Source organism: Adiantum capillus-veneris, chromosome 21, assembly GCF_014529385.1.
Source record: "Adiantum capillus-veneris isolate H3 chromosome 21, ASM1452938v2, whole genome shotgun sequence".
Lineage (NCBI taxonomy): Eukaryota > Viridiplantae > Streptophyta > Polypodiopsida > Polypodiales > Pteridaceae > Adiantum > Adiantum capillus-veneris.
In genome coordinates, this window is record NC_140951.1 from 16,820,066 (window position 1) to 16,833,301 (window position 13,236).

At 44.5% G+C, this 13,236-nt stretch overlaps 1 protein-coding gene across 5 annotated transcripts in view; it reads left to right on the forward strand.

Annotated features, from left to right (window-relative positions):
- The window catches only part of PDE318 (P-loop containing nucleoside triphosphate hydrolases superfamily protein), a 189,141-nt gene that overhangs the window by 122,866 nt on the left and 53,039 nt on the right, over positions 1–13,236 (forward strand). For all 5 annotated transcript variants that reach the window (XM_086493189.1, XM_086493186.1, XM_086493188.1 and 2 more), the window contains 2 exons: positions 3,363–3,476; positions 3,593–3,664. In XM_086493189.1, coding sequence (XP_086349315.1) covers positions 3,363–3,476; positions 3,593–3,664 — 186 coding nt within the window. The remainder of the gene's footprint in view (positions 1–3,362; positions 3,477–3,592; positions 3,665–13,236) is intronic.

Genomic DNA, 13,236 nt, shown 5'->3' on the forward strand with positions numbered 1-13,236 from the left:
GCTAGTTGCTAATCCCCCCGCAGGTACAGGTGAATTCGGAGAGGTTGCACTGAGAAATCTTGTCCGCTTCAAAGGACAAGTAACCCTACAGGTGCAGGAGCTCGAGGAATTGCTACGCATGCGACAGGCTTGCAAAACGGAGCCCAAAACAGGGAAATACGGACTGCTGTGTATTTTTGAAGGTTTAGGGTTTTGGCCCTAAACGGTCCCTAATACCCCCAGGAGGTCCGGGGACACGAGGGGACTACTGTATAGGTGATTTGGCGCATTTTCATGGCAGAAAACAGAGAATTCAGCGTGCTGCAGATTCTCGCCAGGTTTTGCAAAGTGTCCGTATGCGTTAGGAAAGTCATTTATTGCGTGGGGATACTGTCTGTGAAGCATCCTAGTACAATTATGTTGCCGAAATCGGGCCAGAATAGGTCATTTTCAGCCCAGATTATGCAGGACAGCTCGTGGGAAATCATAGGTTTTATTTCCTCTTTGAATACAATAAAGAAATACCGAAAGGGACGCGAGTCTTTGGGGCCAACAGGTGTTGGCGTCTGCTTGGTAGCACTCTAGCTTCCAAGCAATGTGTGTTTGAAGTATCAATTCCCGTTATAGGTTTTCTTTTGCAAAGTTTCTCTGTGTCCTAAAGTCTAAAGTAAAGTTTCGGGTGAAAGCCTATGTCTACCTCCCTACGGGCCGGTTTCATATACACTCCAAAAAATCCTATCCATCATCTTGTTGAAGGTTGCCTGAGTATTTCTGAGACCAAAAGGCATCACCAATACTCGTACAAACCAAAGGAGGTCCGGAAGGCGGTCTTGTAATTGTCTCGAGGAGTAATCTGATGATAGCCACTTTTCAAGGCGATTCTAATTAAACAAGTAGAATCCTGTAACCTGTCGAGTACTTCATCGATCCTAGGTATTGGGAATCTGTTCTTGATGGTAATTTTATTGAGAGCCCTATAGTCAATGGACATTCTCCAAGATCCAGCTTTCACTTTATTGCCTGCCCGTTATCCTTTAAAGCCTTGGGTTTCTTCTTTCTATCCTCGAGCGAGAAAATCATATTGGTTGGCTCTGTAAAATTGCTTCCTCTTTGCAAACATCGGCTCATCAGACTCTGAACTGTCCAAGGAAGTGGAATCCTCGTCTGAACCATCAAAATACTTTCCAGATCTTTAATGGGGTCGACTCTTCTTTGCCTTCTTCTTCCCTTTTCCGTGTCTCTGGATCTTTATCCTCTTCTTGCTCTTTCTTTCCTCGTCACTGGACTCGGAGGTTGAAGAGCTATCAGAAGAAGATGAGGACAAACTGAAGTCATCCTCAAATCGAATTTGTTTCTTTGCCTTCTTGGCATTTTCAAAAGTAGATTTTGGACCCAAGTAGCTTGGATGGTCTGCCACTCGACTCTGCCTTCCGGGCAACTTTTTGGTCTTCATGAGTTTGCTGACTCGTCGTTCTACTGCTTCTTCATACTCATCCTCTGTGTATACCTTCTGGGCAAGTGACCTAGGTGTAGTCGATTTCTTCATTCCCAACTTCAGAGGCGATTTGATGACGGAACGCCATCTAGAATGCATCTCGTCAAGCGGGTACTTGCGAAAAATTTCGCATATTGTGGATCCTTGGAGTACCTGATAATCTGTTGGGCACAAGCGTCAACGTGTTGTTGCCGTTGCATTTCCATCCTTTCATTCTCAATAGGAAGAGATGGCCCGTATTACTCTGAATCTTCAAAAGATGGACGATGTCCATTCGAATCTTTGTTGTTCTCGCCCTGGCCGGGTTGGTCGGGCGTCACAGTTTCCTCCTGGCGGGATTCGTCGATTGAATCCATGCTTGCTGAGTAAAGGGATCGGATCCTTTGTGATACCATTGCAACAGACTTGGACACTCCAACGGAGAATCTACCACAACACTCGAGAAAATTGAAAGAACTGAACAAATTGAGAGAGACGGCATGGCATAGCGAAGTTCCGTGCCCAAAGAGATTGGCCCCATAGATTGGCGCCCCTTTCGGTATTTCTTTATTATTAGTGCTTCACAAAGTACAATGTGCAAGGGTCCTCGTCTCAATAGTGCTCTCAAGCTGATCTGCGTGAGACTGAGGCCCTGGCACCTTATTTATAGGCCTTGGGCCTTCCAAAAGCAATGTACATGAAAAGCTTCAAGTCTAAAAGCATCTAGTCCCAATTCCTAGCGCTAAAAGCTGCCAGTGCAGTGCAAATCACGGAAATCCATACAGGTGCCACGTCAAGAGCCAGTGCGTTTCGCGGAAAGTCCGTACAGCGTTGCCACGTCAGCATGTCCACACAAATTGGGGTCCTTGCTTTATTATAATGTTCTTGTGTCCCCTGGGCCCCATTGGGCAAGAGCCCATGTCTTTTCATTTTGGCCTCTCGGATTGGTTCCCCACAACCTCTTTGGCATCTTTCAGTGAGGCTCTGACCTCTTTCTGTCCAGAGTCTGTCCTTTAGGTCATGCCACATAGCACTTTGTGACAGAAGATCTATGTGTTCCGTTATAAGTTGTTGTGTGAAGTTTGATTTCTAGGATTAAGTTTTTAAGATGTCTTATCCTTTTTTTGCTTAAAGTTGAGTACTTGTTTTAAGCCAAGTAAGTTGCGTCAACTTATTTTACACATGCCTTTTCTAAAAACATTTTTAAGTTAATAATGTTTTGTTTTATCTAGTTTTGTTTCGAAGCAAACAAAGTGATTTAGTTTGTTTGTTTGTTTGTTTTTGTTTTTCTCTTCTTTTCGTGTGTCCCTTGCTTTTATAGTTTTATGAGTGCTTTATTCCCTCTTATAATTCGTGAGTTCAGACTATTCTGAACTTATGAAGGTATATCTATGACCTTAGCCAAAATATAGCCTTTCATGATGGCCTTGTAGCTATTAGGTCATTAAAATCTGTGCATGCCGTGCACAAAGATTTTAATGTGTGTGCACGTATGTGTGGTGTCAAAGCTAATGTACTGTATTTTTCATGGGTATGTGCATTGTGCAAGATTACCTCATAGCTTTATACAGGACATAGGTACAAGTGCAAAGGGACAAATAACTGCAAATAGTAACCATTGTTTTCTCTTCGAGTTGACACCAGGCTAGTGAAAGGATCATTTTCATGCTAGTGATTGGGAATAGGTTTTGAAGTGGGTGGAAAATCAGAGTCAATCATACCTTGATTGACCATTTCTGATCAAGATTGAGGAGCATTAGAAATGCCATATTGACTTGTCTTAATTGCAGCAAGTAATTGTAAGAGAAACATATAGATTCAAGCATTGTAGAGTTTTAGAATTCTGTGCTTAGTAAGCTCCTTAGTTTTGTTTCTTTATCGAATGAACTATATTTTGAGTATTTTGCAGGTTCTTAGAGCAATGCCAGTTTTCAGTCTAAAAACTCCGACACTGTGCCTAGTTGGAGCACCCAACGTTGGAAAGAGCTCTTTAGTGAGAGTGCTTTCAACGGGCAAGCCAGAGGTATGCCCCAAGTCTGGTTCTCAAAGCACGTCTCTTAGTGACTGTATGTGCATTAATTAGTTTTTAAAGTGTGTTGGATATCAGATGGTGACCGACCTTGTATCTGATTATCACAGGTCTGCAACTACCCATTCACAACACGAGGCATATCAATGGGTCATATTTTTGTTCAAACTGACGTGTATCAGGTTTTCTTTCTGCTCACCTCTTTTGATATAATTCTCAGATGGAGAAAAGTGTCAACAATTTGAAGCTTCTCTGAAAGACCTAGTTAGCCCTTGAGATCTAGCTACTCAATGTTGTTTTAAAATTGTTTAAATTGACTACTATTTAATATAGCGGTAGCTTGGGAACAGCATATTCCATGGGCACTACAGCTTCCAATCCATACTCCAAGTAAGAATTTGTCATCCCTGTAGTCGCCATGAATGCAGTTCTAAAAGACCAAAGAGCTGTGTATCCCAAGCAGAATTGTTTTCTTTCTTTAATCAGGAGCCCATTGGCCTTGCCTTTGCAATGAAAGATTTTGAAATACATCATTTTCTTTAAGACCTGAGAAAGAGCATCCCACTTGGCATAGAATATCGCATGCAAATAAGTGCATTATCATGCACAACATGATACTCCGACAACCTGTGTCAAAAATCCCATAATCGGTTCAAATCCATTGTTAGTTTATCTGACCACATTAAATGCTTTCAAGATGTGGAGGAGGAAGGTCCTCATGCTACAGCTGGTGCCACCCTAGTCTGCCCCAGCTTGTCGAGATGTCGCTGATGTTGTGCCCTAAGTCTTGAATTTCTCATCCGTGTCAGTTTGATGTGAGAGAGATAAAACGAGTTTTTTAACATCGTTTAGAGACCAAAGAGTACTGGCCTATGAGACAAAGCCATGTACAAAGTGTTTGTGTCATCCAGGCGTCATAAGATAGAACAACAAAAAGAGTGTCCATTGTGATGTAGCTGTGTTACAGATTGTGGGTGGGTATGTTTGTGGTATACTAGGCCCAAAATGGTTAAGATTTTTTTTTTTTTTTGGGGTTCATGAGTGCTGGTTAGAGCTCTACGGACTATGCTGCTCAATGCATATCTATATTCCTGAGAAGTACATCGCCATGAAAATCCAATTCAAGCCAACTCTATCCTGTAATAATTGTCCGAGGGGGGGGGGGGGGGGGGGGGGTTAGTATGGTGTACATAGGGGAGCCTTTTGTAAGGACTTGCATAATCTTTGTAGGATCAGTAATCCTCTGCTTCCATCTCTATTGGAGGTGTCTTAAGTATCTAGCTCTAAATTGCTCTCCTATGCTTGTGTGATGGTCTAAAAACAAAGAGCTCTCGGTTTATATCCATCAAGGCCCTGCAGTTACTAGTCGCCCCCAAAAGCAACTGCTATCAAAAACTGGCGCCCCAAAAGCCTTGAAAGTCAACCCTTCAATAGCTGCCATGTTCTTATCTTCGTACAGTCAGCCCACAAAACCCAGCTGCAAATTGCCCCGCAAATTGCATTGCGAATTGTGCAGTGTTTCACGCTCTGCTCAGCTCGGGTGGAAGTCCATTCTTCCAGTTGGTCGGCTCTTGCTCCTCTTCTTGTCCAGACCAGTTGTGCCATGTTACCTAGTTGTGATATGCCCCCCCTAAAAGGAAGAGCAATGGCCCTCGATTACGCTTGCAAAACAAATAGAAAACAAGGATTCAGTAGACATTGACTCCATGCAACATGCTTTTGACCGCCATCACTCACAAGACAATATAATTACAAAGCACAAACAACAAGCAACAATCACATTCACATATTAGCCTTGGCCAGTCCTAAGACATAAACTATGATCACAATGAATCATTTGATCATCACATCCAAGCCTTGCCAACCTTTCACAGATGATTCAATGCACTAAATTCATCATTCCAACCATCATTATCACCCCTACTCATGGACAGAGATATTAGTCTCGTCCAGTCCTAAGACATAAACTATGATCACAATGAATCAGTTGACCATCACAGCCAGGCCTTGCCAACCTCTCACACATGATGCAATGCACTAAATTCATCATTCCAACCATCCTTATCACCCCTACTCATGAACAGAGATAAAATGTTGCAAACATTTCACCTGACATAAACTCGAACAAACCGCTATTTGAAAGAGTACGCACAATATGTTTACATAAAGTCAAACAAACTACCATTGATAGATACACATAATTTGTTTGAAGATTTCAATCAAGATTTCCAACCATAAATCATGGTATTACATATGTACATATCATATAATAGTCACGCGGCAAAGTATTCTTAGCACATGTCAGAGACAAAATTATTGACTCCACTCTCAGTCTGTGTTGATCTGTGAAAGGGAGGGCAGTGGGTCCCCTCTTGTGCACCACGATTTGCGCTAGAGTCAACTGCTGAATCAATGTGCACTCTTGGAATGGTGACAGGCTGTTGAAAAGCCTCAAGGTAAAAGCTCTAACAATTGAGAAGTATCTGCCAAGTCGTCCTCCTCGAGCCATTTCGCATTCAGAGCAGGATATTACATGAACTTGACCAAGTATTTCCAAACGAACGAGAGAGAGAGAGAGAGAGAGAGAGAGAGAGAGAGAGAGAGAGAGAGAGAGAGAGAGAGAGAGAGAGAGAGAGAGAGAGAGAGAGAGAGAGAGAGAGAGAGAGAGAGAGAGAGAGAGAGAGAGAGAGATATGAAATGAAATGTTATATTAACGTCTTCAAAAGGCCAAAGTGACCTATGAGACCAGAAAGTTACAATGTGGTGGATCTGATACAAAGTCAGAGTCAGAGTAACAAGATGACAACAATGACAAAAATGAAATGACAAATGTCACAATAAAATACTATGGAATCCTAAACTACTAGGTGTAAACTAAGCAGCTAGCTGGGATAGCTAGATCACAAGAGATCCAGCATCGGTCGCTGGCGGATCTCATCAATCTCCTCCATGGTCAGTAGTCTGACCGGGCGTCGTGCATGTCGAGCCAAAGTGATCCGAATCCTCTGATGCAGCCTCCGCCGATGTTGTGTAGTCCTCCGCAGTCATGGGCGTCTGGATCTTCCCAGCTGAGTCGCTCGGTCAATCAGTGTGTCTCTGGTGTGAGACGACGAGCTCTGCTGTGGTGGTAACTCCTCCGGGTGTCCATTGCTACTAAAGAAATCTGTGATCTGTCTCTGGGACTGGCTAGCCTCTCCTCTCATCAGGCTCTCTGTGTGTTTGCGTAGCTCGAGCAAAAACAAACCCAAGCATCTCTGATCCTCGTACTGCATGACTCTGGAGAATGGTCCAAAGCCCTCTCTGAACAAGCAATGGAAGCGGCCTCGTATCTCGTAGTAGACGGGGCAGTGGCATGTGTAGTGCAACTCTGTCTCAGGCTCGATGTCACACAGGGGGCATGTCCTAGCCTCTGCTGGTACTCCGCTGTATCTCCCAGTCTCGATCCGCAGCTGGTGTGAAGATGTACGTATCTGGCCGATAGCACATCGTATCCCATGAGACAATTGGGAGAGAGAGAGAGAGAGAGAGAGAGAGAGAGAGAGAGAGAGAGAGAGAGAGAGAGAGAGAGAGAGAATGAATGAAATGAAATGTTATATGTACGTCCTCAAAAGGCCAAAATGACCTTTGAGACCAAATGGTTACATCCATGTGTGACTTGAGTAAAATGTCTACGGAACATAAAAGTGAAAACAAATGACAATATTTAGAGTGGGTAGGTATGTAAGCGTACCCTACATCCTCATCATCATCATCATCACGTAATACATCATCTCAAAACATATGGGGAGGGGTATAAACACATGAGGGCTAATGAGGTGTATAATGGAGAAAGCATACTATGGTGATCATCCCATGAACTCTCTCATGGGTTTCTGCAATATGGCCTCAATGTTCTCCATAGTCAGGTTTTTGGGAGGGCGTGCTCGATGTTGCTCAACGATGCTCCATAGCCTCTGATGTAGACCTCGTCTAGGATGTGAAGAAGTTATACATGAGATCTACAAGTGTTTGCTACTGTGTTTGTGTTTTGCAGGTACTCCAATTGTGAGAACCAAGTATTTTAAGTGATTCTCTCGTGTGTCGTGCCAGATTTCCGACTTGGGGTGACCAAGCCTGTAACACCTGCTATGTTCAATAGGATGATGGATCGGATTTTCCGCCCACATCAAAAGTTTGTTTGTTGGCACATTCTTTGATGACACGATAGTCTATTCGAGGAATAAAGAGGAGCATAGGCGTCACTTGACCATTGTGTTCGAAGAACGACGCAGTCACAGGTTGCTTGTCAATCCTAAGAAAAGTGAATTTTTCCTGGAAGAGATTCACTTTCTAGGCAATTTTTCCTGGAAGAGATCCACTTTCTAGGCCATATAGTACCAAAGGATGGTGTTCGAATGGATCTTGCCAAGGTGGAAGCAATCTGGAAATGGCCAAATTTGAAGGTGTGCATGATGTGCGTAGCTTCTTGGGCTTGTTCTCTTACTACAAAAGGTTTATCAGAAACTTTGTTGAGATTGCTTCACCCCTACATACTTTGCAAAAGAAAGAGGTCACTCTCAAGTGGACACAAAAAGAGATTTCAGCTTTTAATCTCTTCAAGGGAAAGAGGACTTTGGATCCTGTAATTGTTTTACCAGATCTCAAGAAGTCATTTGTGGTCCAGTGTGATGCGTGCGGCAATAGTATTGGGGCAGTGTTAATGCAAGATGGTCGGGTAGTAGCTTACGAGAGCACAGTCTTTCAAGTCCCAAAAAGGACTGCAAATCTATGAGAAAGAGGTACTTGCCATGATTCATGCGCTTTCAAGTTAGAACACTACTTGCTAGATGTTGGTTTTGTTATCCAGATCATCGGACCTTGTGATACTTCTTGACACAGTCAAAGTTATTGGAAAAGCATATGTGATGGGCAAACATTTTCTTTATGTCCTACTTTTAGATTGTGCATGTGGAAGGAAAGAAGAATGTTGTGGCTGATGCGTTATCAAGAAAGCCACAAATTTCAGCTGTGTCAGTTCCTTATCATCATGAGCTTGATGACATGAAGGAAGAGTATGCTATTGATGAAAATCTTGCAAGACTCTTCAAACAATTATAAGATGGACAACGCCATGATCACTATCTCCTGAAGGATGCTTTTATTATAATGCATGGCCGACAATGTGCCACTAGGCCATTGCGACATAAGGTTATGGTAGAAAGCCATGTCCCACCGTATGCAGAGCATCGTGGTATAGATGCGATGGTGAAAGTGGTCGAGACATTCTTTTACTGGCCTACTTTGAGGAGAGATGTGGATGCCTTTGTGCGAGCATGCGTGAATTGCCAAAAGGTCAAGTTTGACAGGCAACATGCACGAGGGTTGTTACAGCCACTGCCTATTCTAGATAAGCCATAGGAAATTATTGCTATAGATTTTATCTTTGATCTTCCAAGAACGCCGATAGGGAATGATGGTATATGGACCATTATTTGCATGTTCAACAAGCAGACCCATTTTATTCCTGTCAGGAAGAAGATAAAATTTGATTAGTTGGCAGGATTATTTATGTACAATGTGTTTAAGTACCATGGTATGCCACAATCTATTGTCAGTGATCGTGATCCTCGTATGACGAGCCTGTTTTGAAGAGGCTTGTTTGAAAACATGGGCACCATGCTCAAGTTTTCCTTCTCATTTCATCCACAAACTGATGGACAGTCAGAAGAGGCTAATTGTACTGTCTTAGATCTGTTGAAATGCTATGTGTCCGATAATAAGGGCAAGTGGGAACAATATCTACCCATGCTTGAGTATGCGTACAACAATACGGTGCACTCGTCAACAGGCAAGGCACCTTTTGAAATTGTTGAGAGTGGCAAAAAGGTTCCTCCCATTTTGCACACAAAGGACAAGATTTTTGAAGCAGATCAATATGTTGAGAACATGGATGAAATGTATAAGAAAATCAAGCTTGCCTTAAAGAAGACTCTGGCAAAGCAGAAAAGGGATGCTGATCGTCCCGACGTGAATTGTTATTTTCATATGGTAATTGGATACTTACGGTTTGAAAAGGCAAGGTTAAAGAAGATGAAGGGCAAGGAAAGGTTATTTCCCAAGCTCAGCATGCGTTACATGGACCTTTTCAAGTACTTGAGAAGATCAACGATGTTTCCTATAGTCTGTAATTGCGTGACACTTGGAAGATTCATAATGCGTTTCACTTGAGTCTTCTCAGACCCTTTGTGGGTGATGTGCGAGAAGACACGCCAGATGAGGATCAACCAAAAGTTGAGGAACTTGATGAGATCTTGGTACCTAAGCAGATTTTGGCACATAGGGAAAGAAAAGTTAAGGGGAAAGGGTCTTGTCTGAAGTTCCTTGCTTGCTGCTACTGCTCGCACCTCACCCGCTATCGCTGAATCCCCTTGCTATCGCGTAGCTCCCTCCCCCCGCCTTGCGCGCTTTCCCCCTTGCGTGCCTCAGTACGCTGTCACCTACGTGCTGCCCCTCTGCTCGCTACTTTCACGCTGCCTCTTGCCCCCCCACCTTCTGCTTCCCTGCTGCTAGCCTTGCCTTCTCCGCCAAGCGCTCAGCCATCTTATCCTCTCCCTCCACCTCGACTCGATCCCCCCCTTCCTTCCCCCGGGCCTTGTATTGCTCTCCCTTCGTCTCCTTTGGAGGAGTGAGTGGGTCGTTATCTGCTCTCCTTTGGTCCACTTCTTCGCTTTCTGTTTATCCTCGTCCGCCGTCGCAATAGCAGACACAGATGGAGGATTCTACTCCGCCACAGAGGGACGCGACGAAAGCCCCCTCACCCGACCCTGTGGAACCCACCATTCGACTTGCTCTTTCGTCAACAGAGCAAGCGAGCTTAGAGGCAGAGGTGGCATGCCTTCAGGCCACCTCTGTTATCTGGAAGATTATTGGCACCGGACCTAGCAGAGAGAGGTGCGAGATCTCCTCCAAGCCCTCCTTTTAGCAGAGGTGGGCAAGATCATGGACGTTTAGCTTCTCAGGCAGGCTACTATCAGATAGAGTTTGAGTCTTTCGAGATGGCGTCGAAGGTCATTGCGATGAACCCCCTGGCCATCCCAACAGCTAGAGCTCACTTTCGGCACTGGCGTGACCTTCCCATGTTCTCATTGAGGAGGCAGACCTTCCCATCTCAGTTTGCTTCCCAGGCCTGAGGAGAGAGTCCTTTCCAGGATTGGTTTAGAGATTGGGACTGTCCTAGAGATAGCTCCACAGAAGCTTCTGTAGTTGCCAAGGCAGCTGGCATAACTATAGTAAGCGTTCTGGTTCATGACACCCACACCCTCCCAAAGGTTGTTTTAATACCTCGAGTGAGTGGTGGTTGGCTCGTCAGAATGTGGAGTACTCGGGCCTCTCGAACGAGTGCTTTATTTGTCGATAAGGGCCATCTAGCAAAGGCCTATCCACGAAGGAGGCCCAGACCTTCGGCATGGACCCAGACCCAGCCTCCTAAGGCTGGCCAAACATAGCAGACAGAGACATAGGGGGACTCAGGCAGGTTCCTCCTCTGAGCCTGGTTCCCAGGCAGAGAAGGGATGGCAGCAGGTCCGTGGTTGTCGCCGCCAGAGGCCATAGTTCCACCCTCCACATTAGCTTCACCATCGATAGCCCCTCGTCTCCCCGTGCCACTCCCCTCACGCCTCCATCTCCTACACCTCTCCCCATCCCCCCCATTGGTGCCTCCTCTCCTCCCTTTCCACCCAATAGCCCCCCTGCTTCCTCATCCTCTCTTGCTCTTCCCTCACAGCCGGCACAGGGGATAGGACTTCATCGTCTGTTAGGAGGTCTCTTGGGAGCGCTTTTGCCATGAGCCGCCTGACGAGAGAGGAGCAGACTTTCCTGCGGAACCCCTTTTGGTGCAGATGTCACCCTTTGCCGCAGCAACTTGCAGGAACCCTCATCCCAAGAGGGGGCGTGCAAAAATGAGAGGAGGATGATTTTTGTTATTGTGAACTACAGTGTGTGTGAGTAGCGGGTGCAGGTGATCACAACTTCAATGGAAAGCTTGCCTTCTCCCTTGTTTTATGTAGCACGATGATTCCGCTCTCGTGCACCTCTCTTCCCCTTTGAATACAGAAACGTGATGCCTCCTCGCTCGAGGGCTTTTCATGTGTATGTACAGTTGTGTGGGTTCATGCGTGATTGTCGAGGCAAGAGCCTCTTGCACAGGTATTGAATTAGCTAATTGCTAATCCCTTGTTGTCTTTACATATATATCTGTTTGTGAAATGCTATCAACCATTCTTTGACTCATGCAAACTCCACTAAGGACTCATGTTGCCTGCATGCTATAAGGGTAATTCCCATGAGCTAGACACGATTACCAGAGTTGCTACCCAACAAACCCCCCCTGAAGCCCAAACCACTAACAATGGACTCGAGACAGACAGACCATGGCAGAGTTCATTCACCCGAAACCATGAGTAGAAGGCCCCCCCCTTGACTATAGCATAGGTGTGTGTGTGTGTACTTCCCTCAAACAACCATCAGTGTTAGACATACCAGAACTTGACCAAACAACAAGGGTGGTCTTACCATTTTATTTTATGGCAGTGTCTATAACCCATACAATAACTGACATAACGGAAACATAAAGACAGACTAAAGAGAAACAAACTACAGGACATCACTTTCTACGAAAAGCATTGGTGTTGCATCGTCTTCATCACCTTCAACCATATTGATCTATCGCTTGTTCTTCTTAAAGCATTTGTCCGACGGATGATTAGTCTTTCAACAATGGGTGCAAGGATTTTTGCTGAAACAATCCTTGGCTTGATGATTGCTACGTCCACATATAGCACAAGGTCTAGTGTTGGTAGTAGACCCGGTGGAATTGGCGGTTGAAGTGCAACCACGGGCTACATATGCAGTTGGTACGAAAGAGCTGATTCGTGGTACTCGTTTCTCTTCTTCCTGCAATGAGTTAACAATACCATCCAAAGAAGACAGAGGATCCTTCTCCTTTAAAATAGTGACAATGTGACGAAATTCTGCAGGGAGGCTATTCAGAAAAACGGCTATAAGGTCTTCATCTGGCACAAGGGCTTCAACATAAACTAGCTGTGTTTTGATGCTCTTCAATCTATTAGCTAAAGCTGCAATGTTTTCATCTTCACGCATACGAGTAGAATATAATTCCATTTTTAAACTCATTTTGGAATACTTAGCTTTGGCACCGAAAAGCTTTTCTAACTCTATCCAGGCAGCACTTGAAGAATCAACATCATCCAAATAATGAATAAAGTCGTCTTCTAAGGAAGTTAGGATGATACCAAAAGCTTATTCGTCTTTTCTCTATTGCTCGGCAGATAATGCTCTTGTAACTGCAACAGATGTGCCAGATTCGTCGGCTGCGAGAGGCTTGACCACATTCCATAGGTTTTTCCGCATGAATTAGCCTTTAACTTTGATCTGCCAAGTGTGGAAACCGGTCCCGTTATATTTGTCGACTTTCGACGCCATGTTGAAGGCTTTAGAAGCTTGTAGTGTTTTGAAAGGCGGTGATATGCTGAGGGTCGGAGCCAAGTCTGTCAACGGGTTGATGTTACTGCCGCTAGTCGTGGTCGGAAAATTCTCAGTTTAAACCTTTAGGACCGCTTTAAAGAGGTGGCTGCAACTGCATTCATTTATGACTCATTTACAACAGCTTCACCTTGAACGTAAGCCTCAAAATATCACCGCCTTTCAAAACACTACAAGCTTCTAAAGCCTTCAACATGGCGTCGAAAGTCGACAA